This window comes from Panthera pardus, unplaced genomic scaffold, assembly GCF_024362965.1.
Source record: "Panthera pardus isolate Hobbes unplaced genomic scaffold, ASM2436296v1 HiC_scaffold_6, whole genome shotgun sequence".
Taxonomy (NCBI): Eukaryota; Metazoa; Chordata; class Mammalia; order Carnivora; family Felidae; genus Panthera; species Panthera pardus.
Genome location: NW_026526991.1, coordinates 64,016,093 through 64,033,192, shown reverse-complemented (window position 1 = coordinate 64,033,192; position 17,100 = coordinate 64,016,093). Strand labels below are relative to the sequence as shown.

At 39.7% G+C, this 17,100-nt stretch overlaps 1 protein-coding gene across 2 annotated transcripts in view; it reads left to right on the top strand.

The window, feature by feature from the left end:
• HIGD1C (HIG1 hypoxia inducible domain family member 1C) overlaps positions 1-16,723 on the top strand; it is a 31,464-nt gene extending 14,741 nt beyond the window's left edge. The window contains exons 2-4 of one of the 2 annotated variants that reach the window (XM_019419354.2): positions 1,011-1,112; positions 5,654-5,788; positions 15,974-16,723. In XM_019419354.2, coding sequence (XP_019274899.2) covers positions 1,011-1,112; positions 5,654-5,788; positions 15,974-16,038 — 302 coding nt within the window. In that variant the 3' untranslated portion in view covers positions 16,039-16,723. Of the gene's footprint in view, positions 1-533; positions 1,113-5,653; positions 5,789-15,973 lie in introns of those variants that run through there. The other variant, XM_053894783.1, reaches the window with a different exon arrangement.
• The last annotated feature ends 377 nt before the right edge of the window (positions 16,724-17,100 follow it).

Genomic DNA, 17,100 nt, shown 5'->3' with positions numbered 1-17,100 from the left:
GGACTCACAGCCATGGAGAGAAGTTGGGAGCTCCCTGTGAAGGCAGAATTCAGTAAAAGCATCTTCTTCAAAATCCTTAATGTTTCCTTAGTGCTGTCTTCAAAACCCCCAATGTTTGTGGTCCAGGTGGTGTTAGTAAATTTCCAGCGGGGGAGGTGGAAACCTTGGCAATACCAGCTGGCCACGCCCCCCCTGGGCGGGGGCGGGGGCGAGCAGGTTGTTTCTGGGCTTTCTCACGATCAATTCGTAGGAAATTGCACATAAATGTGTCTCAGCCTTTCAAAGCCTGTTCTGATCCACAGCTTCCTGCTCAAGGAGCACTGGGACAGGCAGCAAGTGGTGGGGTACGCCAAAGGTATGGTGCTTCTGCCGCTTACCGGGTTCCATTTTCCGATGAAAGCCGATTTATAGGATGAAGCCATGGTATTTGAATTTTGAGGTAAAAAAAGTGGGTGGTGCAGATAACAGACTGAGGTGCTGCTAAGCCATGTTGATGACTGTGAGTTTCCTCATTCCTGTATAGACAAGGAGGATTATTTCCACTGTGTCAATGATTTTATAGTGCTCTGCACATTCTGAAGAATTGGAATGATCATTCTGCCATCAGCTGTGAATCGGGAAGTAATTCTGCGTATGTGGCACTGCCATCATTCTTTAAAATGTTTTGTAAAAGCATTGTCTTCCTGTTTGTGGAAGAAGTTTTGAGATTCCCCATGTTCTCAAATGCTGAGCAGTGAAAGGAGACTGAATAACCCAGTTATGATCTGTGTCTTCATTCTGTATTCACGGAATCTGATTATCATCACTTCTCTTTTTCTTTTACCCCCTACCCCCAAACAAGATGAAAGGATTCCATAATGAAAAGGGTGAAGGAAACAGGACTGTTTATTTCAATGGAGCAAGCAGGCAGATCAAGCAAACTGAAAACACATAATCGACAATGTATTGGGAGAGGGTAAATGGATTTTTAATGATTCACAGCAACCACATTTATCCCCTACTGTTACTAGAGAGAAAAATGTCTTCAGATAACCAGTGGTCAGCAGATGGGGAGGAAAGCCTACTCTCACGACTGATTAGGAAATCTAGAGACTCCCCCTTTGTCCCCGTAGGTAAGTACAAGCCTTGACTGGACACTGGAGAACTGTCTGTAATAATAATAATGCCTTACCCAGTATCTTTGAGAATGGAGATGTTTTACATCATTGAACTTTTAAGATAACTGAAGCTAAGCCTCTCTAAGTAGAAGTTAAACTTTCAGAACAGTTTCTAGTAGATGGCAAATCCCCAGTAAATGTTAGCTATTTTTATTACGAAGCTTCAAATCTTACTTAACTCCTCTTCATTCGAGGTCTATCTCGAATTCCTAGTTCCCAGCCACTCTAACTGGAGTTGAATGAACTTTAACACTTCTATGATGACTAGATCATTAGCAGCACCAGTTTATTACATCGAAAGTCTAAGAGTGACTACTGAGATGTGTATGTCTCTTTCTGTTCTAACTCCAACCTTTAAACTCTTGTGTCTGATGTTTATAGATTTTTCTGTCTCTTCCATTAATGTTGAGTGCAGTCAAAAACTTCTGCTTCTAGTATTCTGTGGCACCAGAAGCTAGCTACCCAAGTTTAAAAGAACTGTGAGTCAGTTCAGAGTAAAGAAGCTCTGAATGAAAAAGCCTAGGCCTACCTACTTGTCTGTACACTTGAGAGCGTGAACTTTGTGATGTTCATGTTCAATGGCCCTTTTTGCTGTTTTCCTGAAGTGTTCCAGATGTTGAGGTTGATGGTTAAATAAACTCTAGATTAAAGAAGTGGTATTGTAATTAGACCTGGAGGCTTAGCCTGTTTGTCTTTTCCCGACACAGACTTAATATGCCTACATTTAGAACAAATACTATATGTAAGTGGACTTAGACACACACACACACACACACACACACACACACACACACACAATCTAAACACCAATATTATGTTTTGTTTTTTTTTTGTTTTTTTTTTTTTATTTATTTTTGGGACAGAGAGAGAGACAGAGCATGAACGGGGGAGGGGCAGAGAGAGAGGGAGACACAGAATCGGAAACAGGCTCCAGGCTCCGAGCCATCAGCCCAGAGCCTGATGCGGGGCTCGAACTCACGGACCGCGAGATCGTGACCTGGCTGAAGTCGGACGCTCAACCGACTGCGCCACCCAGACGCCCCACCAATATTATGTTTTAAAATCTAAGTTTTCTCTTTCTTCTTTTGGATGCTTTAGCTGATGCAAGCATTATTATTGTATACTGCAGCCATGCCTCTTGCCTGGTGTTCATTTGGTCTGGAAGCTATTAAAATAACTTATTTAAATGAGACTTACATTATGTAAGTTACACTGACATAGGTGATTAATTCCCTAAAACCTCCTGAATAGGTATATCATTGGGTTTCTGTTACCACTGCAAATCTAGCAACCTCGTGTCATTATTCACATATTAAAAAGAATCAAAATTTTACTTTATACTAATATGCTGTTTATACATTTAATTTCATTTGATTAAAACTTGATAATAGCACCTACAAGAAATGGAAGCAAATAATGTTATAGTGATTCATCTTCCTTAGCATTTTTAACTGGAAAAACAATTCAAGAACTTGTTGCCACTTGAACAGATCACTATCATGAATAGAGAGATTAATCACTGTGCCCACTGCAAATTAAATAATTTTTCCAGAGACATTTAGGGTGATTAAAGTAGTAAGATAAAAGTGTTTCCAGCTAAATTCAATTACATATAAACTACACAGAGACACTACATGGAAAACAGTAAAGGTTCTGACTTTAATCTCCAAAAGAAACAAAACCAATTTAACTAAGAACAGAGCCTTGATTTGATAAGGGAAGAGAATCAAGTTTTTGCTAGAAAAATAAATGACAAAATCTGAATATATATTATTGAATAGTTTGTTTAGCTATTGTTATTTTAATAATATCTACTATATATTTCCTGCTGCAGGGAGTGAGCTGTGCCGAAAACTCACAAAACATTTGTATTTATCTTCAACAACTTCCATCATTAAATATATCTATAAAGAGATATATTTACATTCCACCAATAAATATTTTTATTGTCTTCAACAACTTCCATCATTAAATATAAGTAGATATATTTCCATTCCATCAATAAATACAATCTATATTGCTTAAAATTATTTTATGATCATTGTTAAGGTCTCTGCACACATTATACATATTGAAACTCCTTGCTATGCTTATAATTTTTTTCGTAGCTATGGCAGTTCTTCCTCTGTTTGGGACATTTGGGTTGTTCAGGTTTTCTTCATACATAGTGTAGCCATAAACATCTTTGTGTCAACTTCTTGACGTTTCTTTTGCTTATTTCCTTGGAGTATGAATTTTTAGGGCAGGAAGTACATCTGATTTAACACCCCTTATTATATATTTCCAGAAATCTTTATAGAGTTGGCTAAACTCACAGAGCTTTCAGCATTGTACCTGTTTCTCAACATGTCTGCCACTATTCTATTATTACTTGTTTTTTGCTGTTTTTGTCATTTTAATTTTGATTTCATTTGCTAATCGGCCTACAAAATATACGTGTCAATGCAATTACTCTCTTACTTCCACTTATTAAATGGATTCTGAAAGAATAAATATATCCTCACCCACCTACAGAGGCATACATGTGCCAACATAACTAATCAAAATTTGCTATCCTACATAAATACCAACTGAATTTCCATGTATTAACAACATACAGAAACTGAAATTAAAAACATAACCTCATTTACAGTCACTCCAAAGGCAATGAAATGCTTAGATATATGCTTAACAAAACATACATGCAATCTGTATGCTGAAAATTATAAAATGTTAATGAAAGAATTAAAAAAGGACCTAAATAAACGTAAAGACCACAGGTAGTATTGTGTTCATGGATTGGAAGACTCTCCCCAAATTGATCTACATGTTTGTGTACTTCCCATCAAAATCCCAGTAAGTTTTTTTTTAGATAAGACATGCTTACTCCAAAATTTACATGTAAAGGGGTGCCTGGGTGACTTAGTCAGTTGGGCTCTGATTCTTGATTTTGGCTCAGGTCATGATCTCTGGGTTTGTGAGTTTGAACCCCACGTCGTTGGGATTCTCTCTCTCTCAAAAATAAATACACTTAAAAAAAATTTTTTTAGGGACACCTGGGTGGCTCAGTAGGTTAAGCGTCCGACTTTGGCTCAGGTCATGAGCTCACGGTTCATGCGTTTGAGTCCCGTGTCAGGCTCTGTGCTGACAGCTCGGAGCCTGGAGCCTGCTTTGGGTTCTGTGTCTCCCTCTCTCTTTGCCCCTCCCCTGCTCACACTCTGTCTGTCTCTCTCTCTCAAAAATAAACATTAAAAATTCGTTTTTAAAAATTGTTTTTAAAAATTGTTTTAAAAATAGTTTTAAAAAGTCAATAAAAAATAAAATTTACAAGTAAAGGCAGAAGTCCTAAAGTGGCTAAAACATTAAAAAACAAGGATAAAGTGGGAGAAATCACTCTACCTGATATGGAGGCTTACTACATAGCTACAGTAATCAAGACAGTGTGGTGTTGATGGAGGGACAGATACACAGACCAACAACATAGGAGAGAAAACCCAAAAAATAGACCCATGTTTTCATTATGCAAAAGTTTTCTTTATTCTTATGTCAAAATGGCATTTTGTCCTTATCATTTTCTCTTAAGTCTATTTTACCCTCTTTTAGATGTTACAAATATGCTATTCCTCTTTGTTTTTATTGGTGTTTTTGTTTTGTTTTTACATTTAATTCTAACTCCTGCAGAATTTTTTTTGGAGGGTCTGCTGTGAGATACAAATCCAAATTAGTTCTTTATACCAACAAATTGTACCGATGGAATTTATTAAATAATTACTCCTTTATCTGTTATTTGGTTATTTTGATTTGTCATGAATTCTCAGTGTTCTCACAGTGTTTTAAATCTGTTTCTAGAACATTTCCTATTCAGTTGATTGGTGTTCTGTCTTAGAGCCAATTACATAGGATCTTGATTGTCACAGCAGCATATTCACCCCTTGACACTGGTAGGGAATACAAAAATATTTGCCCTTCTGGAGTCTCCTAGAGTCATAGTTCTTTTTGGAGTCACACACTTCCTGTGCAAATATTCATACCTTTCCATGTCTCATTACAATTCAAATATCTCATTTTTACAGAAGATCAAAAATGTTCTCATTTTACTAGATTTACTCCTTATTTGATAACAAGTAGACAGGAGTAAAGGCAAACATTCGAAAGCTATGGATGCTGGGATGTTTGTTGTTGGTTCACTCACTGGCTAAAGTGACTTGCCCCAGATAAAAGTCTCTCAGCATGCACAATCTGAAATCATGCCTCAGGAAAAAAAGAGAAATTACTACACTCTATGATTCGGGGTTTTCTGGGAAGAGTCAAAAACTGCAAATATTGAATCCATAAATGTTAAGGGTCTCTTTAAAAAATCTGTGGATCAAATCCAGCATGGTTCTTTTTAAAGTATTCTCTGGTATCTTGCCTGCTTATCTTCCAAGTACTGATCCTTTGGACAGTCTTATTCAGCTCTCTAAATGTTGGGGATTCTAGCCTACTATTTACATAACCTCTACTTTTTTCTTTAACAGGAATAGCAGGCTTTATGACTGTCGTGTCCTATGGTCTTTACACGTTAAAGTACAGAAGGGATCAGAAAATGTCCATTCATCTTATTCACATGAGAGTTGCTGCCCAAGGATGTGTTGTAGGAGCTGTGACTCTAGGTAACCTGCTTAATTTGTATCTTGTGCTGTCTTTGTGAGTATTTTTATTTATTTTATTCAATCATATTGGAAAATGAAAATTGGGTTAAGATGACATCATGGAGGAGGAATGGTAAGAAAGACCATGAACTTCACTTGGTTGAAGTTGCTTCCCCATAAGAGGCTTAATTTCTTGGTATTTTAAGCACTGAAAGAAAAACAACCAGTAGACAAAAAGTACAAACGTCCAGTTATAAAATAAATAAGTGCTGGGGATGTCATGTACATATTGGTGACTATAGTTCATAATACGGTTTTGCATATTTGAAAGTTGCTGAGAGTAGAGAGTAGATCTTCAAAGTTCTCATCACAGGAAAAAAATTCTGTAAGTATTCATGGTTACAGACGTTAACTAGGCTTACTGTGGTGATCATTACAACATATAGAAATAACAAATCATTGTTGTACACCTGAAACTAATATAATGTTATAGGTCGATTATAACTCAGTTTAAAACAGAGGGGGCACCTGGGTAGTTCCGTCACTTGACAGTCTGACCCTTAATTTCGGCTCAGGTCATGATCTCACGTTTTGCGAGATCGATCCCTACACTGGACTCTGTACTGACGGCGTGGCACCTGCTTGGGGTTCTCTCTCTCCCTCTGCCCCTCCCCACTCTCTCCCCCCCTCTCTCTCAAGATAAATAAATAAACATTTTAAAAAGGTAGAGAACTGGGGCGCCTGGGTGGCTCAGTCGGTTAAGCATCCGACTTCGGCTCAGGTCACGATCTCACAGTTCGTGAGTTCGAGCCCCACATCAGGCTCTGTGCTGCCAGATCAGAGCCTGGAGCCTGTTTCAGATTCTGTGTCTCCCTCTCTCTGACCCTCCCCCGTTCATGCTCTGTCTCTCTCTGTCTCAAAAATAAATAAACGTTAAAAAAAAATTTTTTTTTAAATAAAAATAAAAAGGTAGAGAACTAGGTTTCGGGTTCTGTTATCTTGTATTATGAAAGGAGCAGTGAATAGTTTGTACCCTCTATAACCCAACTAAAGCAGTGGTTCTAGATTCCAGCCTTTACTGCTCACCTAAGAGCAGCAGTCATAGTTCTTGGCCTATTCGAACAGCAGATATAATTACTGATGTAGTTTAACTGGGAAGAATACATTTTTTGGAGCCCACAATCTCCACATCTGTTCTCCTTTTAGTCCCGGTCTGAGCAATAGGCAATCCTTTTTTAATCAGTCTATAAATTAGGCTATACTTAATGTAGTGAAATCCAAAGAACAGGTGTAAAATTATCTGGTTAATTCCAGTTATATCAACAGCTAAACCAGATAGCTCTAACAAGAAATCTAGTTTGGGGGGCGCCTGGGTGGCGCAGTCGGTTGAGCGTCCGACTTCAGCCAGGTCACGATCTCGCGGTCCGTGAGTTCGAGCCCCGCGTCAGGCTCTGGGCTGATGGCTCGGAGCCTGGAGCCTGTTTCCGATTCTGTGTCTCCCTCTCTCTCTGCCCCTCCCCCGTTCATGCTCTGTCTCTCTCTGTCCCAAAAATAAAAAACGTTGAAAAAAAAAAAAAAAAAGAAATCTAGTTTGGGGATCTAAATTATCTTTTTTTTTTTTTTTTGGTCTACATTAATGAGAACAAGTTACAATGTTCTTAGTTCTCTTTCATGCTGTGCAGAGTAGAATCAGCCTAAAAGTAGGTCTAGGATTATGGAATGAGCAGTGTGGGGATTGTGTATAGGGAGTTATATGGTAATTATCTTACTACCATGAGCTGTGATACACAGGTGTTAACAAAATATAGGAAGCCTCACTACAAAGTTACAATGCTCATTTTCATCATTTAGCAAACATTTATTAAGCTCTTGCTATGTGCAAAGCACTGCACTGATCTAGAGATACAGAGATAAGACTCAGTCCCTACCCTCAAACAGTTTAGTCTCCTTAGGAAGAGACACCAACAACAGAAGACCATATAAACTCACAGATGCTATGACAGAGATAGCACAGGTTGTTGCTATGGAAGCACAAGCAGAAAGGAGGGGCATTTAACTAGGGCTGAGAGTCCAGGAGAGGCTTCCCTAAGGATTAAACCATATGAGGGGTGCCTGGGTGGCTCAGTCAGTTAAGCATCCAACTTCAGCTCAGGTCATGATCTCGCAGTTCGTGAATTTGAGCCCTGCATCGGGCTCTGTGCTGACAGCTCAGAGCCTAAAGCCTGCCTCAGATTCTATATCTTTCTCTCTCTCTGCCCTTCCTCCGCTCACGCTCTCTCAAAAATAAATAAACATTAAAAAAAAAAGAAAAGTAGATGTGGGGGCACGTGGGTGGCTCAGTCAGTTGAGCGCCCAACTTTGGCTTAGGTCATGATCTTGCAGTTTGTGAGTTCAAGCCCCACATGGGGCTGTCAGCACAGAGCAGGATTTGGATCCTCTGTCCCCCTCTCTCTGCTCCTCCCCCGCTTGCACTCTCCCAATAAATAAATAAATAAATAAATAAATCAATAATTTTTTTTTTATTCAAATGGTCTTTATTTTCCTATCTGGTGTTTCTAGCAAAAAGCCAGATAGATATAAATAAATATTTTTTTAAAAAAAGTAGATGTAAAGTGAGAGAAGCAAGAAAAATCTGGAAGCTACAAGGATGGGCTGAACACATAGGATAGACTGGAACGCTTGTGGGTTTCTCACCATCTCTAAGCCTCTGAATTTGATGATGGGAGTGACAGAGGGAAAAATGATGCCCTTCATCTTGGAGATAAACATGAACCTAGCCAAGGAGTCAGAAAAGGTGAAGGAGGAAATTAAGCAGGTCCACAGTAGATGCATTCCTAGTTGTTGCCCCATGCCAACAAAGTGGACCAGCAGATAAGCAAACATGTGCTGCCTTCCAAGAAAAAAATGAATTTAGCTGCTGCTTCACTTCTGTCCTCTAAACCTTATGCAAAGTGTTTCTTCTGCAATAACTCAGGGAATAAACGGAAAGGAATTCTGGAAATGTAGTTATAGTTTAGCTTAAGTTGACACAACACAAACTTACTACTAGGCCTTGTCAACCTGGCATCCATGTACATCTCTTTTAATACACTTAACTTTCAAATAAAGACAATGGCAAAATCAACCATCCATTGTATAACCAAAAACATGCTAATTCTGTCCCAAAAGAGGATACAAAAATCCTTTTACCCATCTTTGGGTGGTGTTGATTTGTCTTTGAATAGAGTCACATTCCCGTTTGATATCCTGTAACCTAAATCCTGAAATGTAAGATTAAGTATTATTAACACTTTTTACATTAGATGGCAGATAAACGGAAGTAGCAAATAGAAAAAAAAATTAATGTATATACAAATGTATTCATATCAAAATAAGGAAGAAATATTTCCATCAGACTTTGTTTCTACAACTGGTCAGATGGTCATGGCTGGTATTATAACTATGTTCTTCCACTAGTCATTTCTTACTCACTTTGCCTTCAGCAAGCACCTTGGCTATTCGTGGTTATTTGACTAGAATGGTGACCCACACCTTCATTCCTAAATGGTCTCGGTCCTTAGCCAGTCTGCTTGTATTGGGTATAGTTTTCCACGGTCTTTAATCACAGGACATGGGAGTACTAAAAAATGCCCAGAAGATACATGCATTCCACACATACCTCCTTACCTTACCATTATATAGTAGTACCATAATCTCCCCTTGATAGATCAGATCAATGTAATGGATTAACGTGCTGTCCTGTGCAATGGAGCGATGATCAAAGTCCTTGCAGACCAGATTATGGCATAGTCTGGAGAATTCAGGCAGCCCTGAGACTGAATAGTGAAAGTATACTCTTGGCCCAATCGGGTGAAAACAAAATGCTTTTGGTAGTTTTTATTAAAAGCTCTAGAGAATAAAGCAATCAACCAGATTAACAGCTGCGAATCAAACAGCAAAGATGCTTGTATTGACAGGCTCTAGCAATGAAACCACACCTGGACAACAGCTGCAATTAGAGTGATCATCTGATTAAGTTTATAGAAATCCATTATCATTCTCCAAGAGCCATCTGTCTTCTAGCCAAAGAGGCAAATTGAATTGGTATGTGGAGGAATCCCCACCCTAGCATCTTTAAAGTCCTTGATGATGGCACTAATCTCCACAGTCCATCTAGGAATGCAGTACTGCTTTGGTTTACTCTTTTGGTAGATACAGGCAAGTAGAACGGCTTACAGTTGGCTTTCCCCACCATAATAGCCCTTACACCCCAGGTCAGGGAACTGATGTGAGGATTCTGACAGTTGCTGAGTATGTCCCTTCCAGTTACACCTTCCAGAACTGGGGAAATGACAATCCAAATGACATATGGATTTAGGGGCCCACCAGGCCAACTGCAAAACGGACCCACAGCAAAACTCCACTGACCACCTGACCTTCATAAACTCCTAGCTTGACTGGTAGACCGCCCTAATTCTCCAGGCATTCGTATCAATTCAGAGCCAGTGTTTCATAATCTCACAAATGTGATCATTTGCCATTCCTTATGCATAGGCATCTTGGTGAATGGCCACAGATCTGTTCATAGTATTTACTTTTTGGCCGTGTTAACAGCATCTTTTCTTAAGGAGATCTGACTTCTCCTTTATTCAAGGGACTCTGGGTCTGTGAAGTGACTCAAATCTGGGAATTGGTTGGGGGCCCATGGCTGTCTACTGTGATGACTCAAGTTAAACTTTTATTCACCAAACCTAGAGCTTTTCTGCTTCAATGTTGCCCACCACTTTCAACTCTAGGGACACCATAATCAATTAGACAATGCCAAAGGTCTTTGTGGCTTAGCCTATTCTGATTACTGTTTAGTCTTTGCTGCCCATTACAGTAATCACACTTTCCTCGTCTTTGTCAATTAAATGGTGCTCCTTGACCCCTGCTTCTCAGGATCCCACCGTCTCCACTGAATTCAGGAAGCTTAGCAGTTTCCACCGTCATTTCTGGCTTACAGAAGATAGTTGCCACGGAACTCTCCAAGGATGCCAGGACTCCCTTCACAAATGTGTTTTCCCCAGCCTTGGTGAAGGGAGTAGATATATTTAGGGGGTGAATGAGCAGGATAAATCTACCTTAACATTCCAATCTCCCTAAGCCTTTGGATACCTTCCCAAATGTCAGGGTTTCTTAGTCTCGGCACTACTGACATTTTGGACTAATTGCTCTGTGGAGGGCTGTCTTGTGCATTACAGGATGTTTAGCAGCATCCCTGGCCCCTACCCTCTAGATGCCAATAGCACCTACCCACCCCCAGAGTGACAACCAAAAATAGCTCCAGAAATTGCCAGATTTCCCTGGGGAATAAAATTGCCCCAGTAAAGAAGAATCACTGCCAGTACAGAATCACTGCTGTACCTTACAATTATACCAAGAAAGCTCTGGCATTGCAGCTTCATTTAGTGGAGATTACCTTTCAGTCCAAGTTTCAGTCATTCTCTGAAAGGAGTGGAAAGGGGTCTCAGTCAGATACAGGGATTTAAGGACTCCCTGTCACTGAAATCTGCCCACATATCCCCATCCTAATTTTCAGGGTCCCACTCTTTCCAAAGCAATGCCCTAACTTTGACAAAAGAGACTCTGTGAGGGTGGGAATTTTATGATTGTAGTGATTAGCCACTCACAGGATAAGTCCCTGTGTTGTGTTTTTCAAAAATATCAGCCTCACAGCTACAGGAGCTGAGTTTCTTTCTGGGAAGTCATAAAGCTTTCAGGTCCCCTCATCGGACTTTAAACGAGGAGTTAAAAGCCCTGAGCCCATCATTTTGTTTTCCCGAGTTCTCCAGCACACTTAGAAGAAACCAACCTAATTATACTTCTCTTTTCCACTAAATGTTCTATGACAGTAAATACTTGATCACCCAAAGCCCTTGTTTTCTACAGGCACCTGATTAAGGGTATCTTATCTATAGGCGACAGTCTTTAAAAAATGCTTTGCTAGCATGCCGTGGGCTGCTAGCATTGTCTTTACTACTGGAAAAAATGGCCATTAATATCTTTAAATCTCATCACACCAGAGAACCAATTCGAGATGACCCAGAACCTATTCGGAGGACCTGTACTCATGGTAACGTTCCTCTGGAAGCTTCTGATACCAAAATCTGTATCAGTCAGGGTTCAACCAGAGAAGTAAAACTATGAGTAGTGATATATACAAAGGGAATTATAGAAACATGACCCTAACCAACTTGGGAGCTGGTTAAACAGTCCATGTGAGGCTGTTGCTTGTGTTTCTAATACTGGAGCCTAAATTTAGCCAGGCAGCAGTTGGGAAGGAAAAATAAACTGGAATCTGCAAGGAAGAGCTGGAACCCACAGAGAAATAGAAACCTGAGTCAGTCTCTAACTGACTCCAACTTCGATCATGGTGTGACCTGTAGGAGAAGCTGGAGCCGTCTATCATGGAGCTAATCCACTGGCCTTGTAGCCAAAGAAGCTAAAGGAGGAGCTCCAGAAGGAGCTGAACAATCTGTGGGTCTGACAGCTGCCCAGCAACGGCAAGGTGAGCCAGCAGATAAACAACACGCACAAGCTGTAACAGCGCCTAGTAACCCTGCACCGAGCCTTCCAAGTGTGAAAAGAATACAGAAGCTATACTGCTTCAATTTTACCTTCAAATCTCCAGCAAAATGTCTCTTGTGAGCCAAGATAACTCAGAAAAAATGCAGGGATGGGAATTACAGTTTAGCTAACCTGATAGAGAACAAATCCCCAATAGATCTACATGGCTGCGAGCTGAGAAGTCAACGAGATGAAGTGAGCCAGTGAAAGATTTAAACAGGGGAGTAACGTAGTCAGAATGCCAGCTCAGAAAGATGCCTGCCTTATCAAAGCTCAAAAACAGGCAATATGAAACTGTTTGTTTAAACAGATGGTCACACTATAAAGACAAGGAAAAAACCTGTTACCATAAAAGTCAGAACGGTGGTTATCTATGGAAAAGAGAGCGAGATACAGCCAGGCTTCTAGGATGCTTGCTATATTCTATTTCTTGACCCACAAATACAGGTATTCAGTCTACAACTGTTTGTTAATCTAGTCGTTTAAACTGTGTCTACTGTTTTCCATGCATATTATATTTCACCATGAAAAAAAATGTGAAAAGGAAAAAGAAAATGATTAGAGATGACTGGCAAAAGAGGGGAGAAAATAAAGACAGAGAGGCCAATGAGATGATGAGCTGGGTCTGAATTAAAGCAGTAATGGTGAAAACGGGAGGAGATGGAGTCTACGAACATTGAGGACTCAGCAACTAAGTGCGTGGGAAAAGGAAGGAAGGAGGAGTCCAGGATGATTCCTAGGTTTCTGGTTTGGGCAATCCGATATAAGATGGGCCTTTCACTAATGTAAAAAATGAAGCAGAACAGGGTTGGTAGGAGAGTAAGTCCAGTAAGTACTGGACAAAACAATAATAGCTAATAGTTAATGAGTGTTTATGATGTGGAACCCACTCTAATTGCTTTATATATCACTACCTCACTTAACCTTTTTTTGTAAGTAAACTTTATATTATTATTATTTTCATTCCAGTATAATACAGTGTTATGTTAGTTTCAGGTGTACAATATAGTGACTTAATCCTAATAAATACCTCTTTACACCACCTGGTGTACTGTAATACAATTCAATACTGACGCCAACCACTGCAGCTCACCTTAGATGCCACAGGTTTAAGGACATGGTTCCTGAAGGGACTGCTGTTACTTCAGACACCAGCCATTGGGGGTTCCCAGGCCACCTGCCCTTCTGACCAACTAGCGACAAATTCAGGGGTTCCCAAGACTCCTTCAGGTTTGATATTTCACTAGAACAACTTGTGAACTCAGGAAAGCTCTATACTTACAATTACAGTTTTATTATAAAGTATACAGATCAGAAGCAGCCCAATTGAAACACATAGGGTGTAGGTCTGGGAGGGTCCCAAACTCAAAGCTTCTGTACCCTCTCCCTGTGGAATGCCACCCTTCCAGCACATCAGTGTGTTTACCAACCAAGAGACTCTACGGAGCTTCAGTACCCAGAGTTTTTATTGTGGCTTCGTTACGTAGGCACCATTGATTGAATCACTGGCCCTATGACACAACTCAGTCTCCAGTCCTGTTCCCCTCCTGGAGGTCTAGTCACATAGTTGGTCTTCCTGGCATGACTAGCCATATCCTGAAGTTATCTAGGAGCCCACCATGGATCACACCATTAACGTAAACTCCGGTATGATCCAAGAGGCTCATGAATAACAAAGATACTCCCATACCTGGTAAATTCCAAGCATTTTAGAAGCTCTATGCCAGGAACTGTGGACGAAGACCAAAGTCTTTATTAAACAATACCCTATGAAGTAGGTACTGTTATAATCCCATTTACAGATAAGGAAATTGAGGCTTAGAGAGGAAAACTTTCTTGCTCACAATCACGGGGGCCCTCTACTCCAGGGCCTGAACTCTTAATTCTATATTATACCAACTGAGGTACCTGTGGCAGATGTCTCTAAATTAGAGTACTCATACCCTAAGAGATGTAGAAGGAGATCCGTGGGTATGTAGGAAGAATATATTTCTATCTTAAAAACAAAAAGCTTTGGGGCGCCTGGGTGGCTCAGTCGATTGAGCGTCCGACTTTGGCTCAGGTCATGATCTCACACCTCGTGAGTTCGAGCCCCGTGTCAGGCTCTGTGCTGAGAGCTTGGAGCCTGCAGCCTGCTTCAGATTCTGTGCCTCCCTCTCTCTCTGCCCCAACCCACTCACATTCTGTCTCTGTCTCTCTCAAAAATAAATAAACATAAAAAAAAAAATTAAATAAAAATTAAAAAAATTAAAAAACCAAAAAGCTTTACTAATAGACACACTGGCCAATAGTACATTTATATAAGTTTATAAATAAATGAACATTTTGAGGAGCAAGCTCAAATTACTGATTTGTGCACAATTTAAAAGTCTGGCAGCCACCTACCCATGTATGTGGAAATGCCACGTATAGTATAATGAATATAAGTCTCATGTTCAGAAGAGAGATCTAATAACTTGCTTACCAGTGAAGCAACAGGTATGAGTGAGGCGACAAAAGAGTTGAGATTGGAACTCCAGGGAACACCAACATTTAAAAGGTAGGCATGAGGTAAGAATTATCTGTGTCTAATAAGCATAGGGAAATGAGTTCTAGAAGTCTCTCTGCATTGGAGAATGTTATTTCCCTAGATACGACAATGATTCAGGTAGGCATATTTTTGCCTTGGATCTTATGCATCTATGATAGTTACACTCCTGTTTCGTTAGAAAATTGTGCAGACAGCTGCCTCACGTGGCTACCATGTTGAGATGAGAACAACTAACTTACTGACCCCTTATTCTCTGTGCGCTCTTTGAAGATACTAACAAGAGGTGTAAGAAAGCAGAAGAAAATGGAGGATTTAGATTAGACAATCTACTAGATATCTGAAGCCTTGATAATTGATACGGGTGGGAATGGGAGCTGAGTGGACTCCTTAACTTGCTTTGGGTATGAACATTTGCTGACATCCCCACAATTCAACGAAAGCACTCTATTCCACACGCTATTTCCCCTGACTCCTTACCCTTTTCTGCATGGCCCTAGGACCTCATCCTGGTGAAAGACCCACATCTATGTCATCTGCCTAAACTCACAGCTAATTTACCCACTAGACTGTAATCCCCTAGAAGCAGTTTTGCTTCTCTTGAGATGCTGAGCACAACCAGACACTGAATAGAGGTTTGCTAAGTTGAGGTGTCTATTATTTCTATTTTATTATCTAGCCAAATCTCCCCACTCTTTCACCAATATTTTAAAATTCAAATTTTAGGATGACATAGTAACATTATAAATTCAGATTTAGATTTGTACTGATCTTAATGGGCTCTGACTTTTTTGGGCTTCTTTTTCTGGAGCCACTTATATAATCTAAGCCAAAAGTTAGTGAGATGGAAGGCATTTGTTTGTTTTTAAATTAAGGGATAACGGGGCCCCTGGCTGGCTTAGTCAGTAGAGCATGTGACTCTTGATCTTGGTGTTGTGAGTTCAAGCCCATCATTGGGTGTAGAGGTCACTTAAAAAAAAAAAAAGGCACCTAAACTGAGGGACAGTTTTGGAAAAATACAAGCAGAATACAATAAATTCAGTGTTTGTTTCCCATAGATACCGTATTGATGTCTATCTTTTTGTTTCTAGGTGTTCTCTATTCTATGTATAAGGATTACATTAGACCTCGATTCTTCAATGTGTCCAAAAAATGAAGCTACATACATACAAGACAAGAAGGCTTCTGAAAACTATTTATTCTGAAGAATAAATTTTCAGTATGTAGTAAATTATACTGCAAAAGTATGAGACAGGATTCGCATAGCCTTGTATAGCAAGTCTCAATTGTTTATGTTGATTTCCAAATCAAGAGTCATAGTCAACTCAAAAATATCTTTGTTGTCTTTCAGAACCTAGGACATGATTTTCTGACTTTTAGAATTTTTATTTTCTAGTTAGTGGCAAAAAATAATCTATATTACATCAAACCAATCTGAAAATTAGGAGTTAGTTATATAATGGCTACAGAAGAATTATCTATATATGTATTAAATGTGACGGTCTAGCCTGGGTGGCTCAGTCGGTTAAGTGTCCAACTTCAGCTCAGGTCATGATCTCGCAGTTTGTGGGTTCAAGCCCCACGTCGGGCTCTGGGCTGACAGCTGAGAGCCTGGAGCCTGTTTCGGATTCTGTGTGTGTGTGTCTCTCTCTTGCTGTCCCTCCTCTGCTCACTCTCTCTCTCTCAAAATAAATAAATAAACCTTAAAAAAAAATGATGCTCCATTCATTGTTTAATTCTCTCCAAATAGGGGCAAGGTAATTAAAGCTTTCATAAATTCCTTTTGAGAATGGGAAACAATTACATCAGAGGAGAATGGCCATGTTGTTATTTAAATTTGGTTTACCATTGTGGGCTTCGCTCTTATCTCAAAATTTGACTATTTTGCCACAAACATAAATGTTTAACATTTAAAGGTCTATGTATTCATTTTTATACTTGAAAGCATTTCTAGGAGTACAAAGGTGAATTGCTAAAAAAAAAAAAATCCCTTTTCCCCAGATGACAACTGTAGGGGTGAAAGGAATTAGTCCAGTGCTATTGCTAATCTGGTATGACACTCGAAAACACAGAAATCAAAACAGACATTAAATGTTAATTACACCTGTGACCTGAAACTCCTCTACAACTGCCCTAAGGTTCTAAAAAATTAACTATACTGTTGAAGTCATTACATCTGTGACTCAGATCTACCTTCTAAGACTCCAAGCCTGGGGAG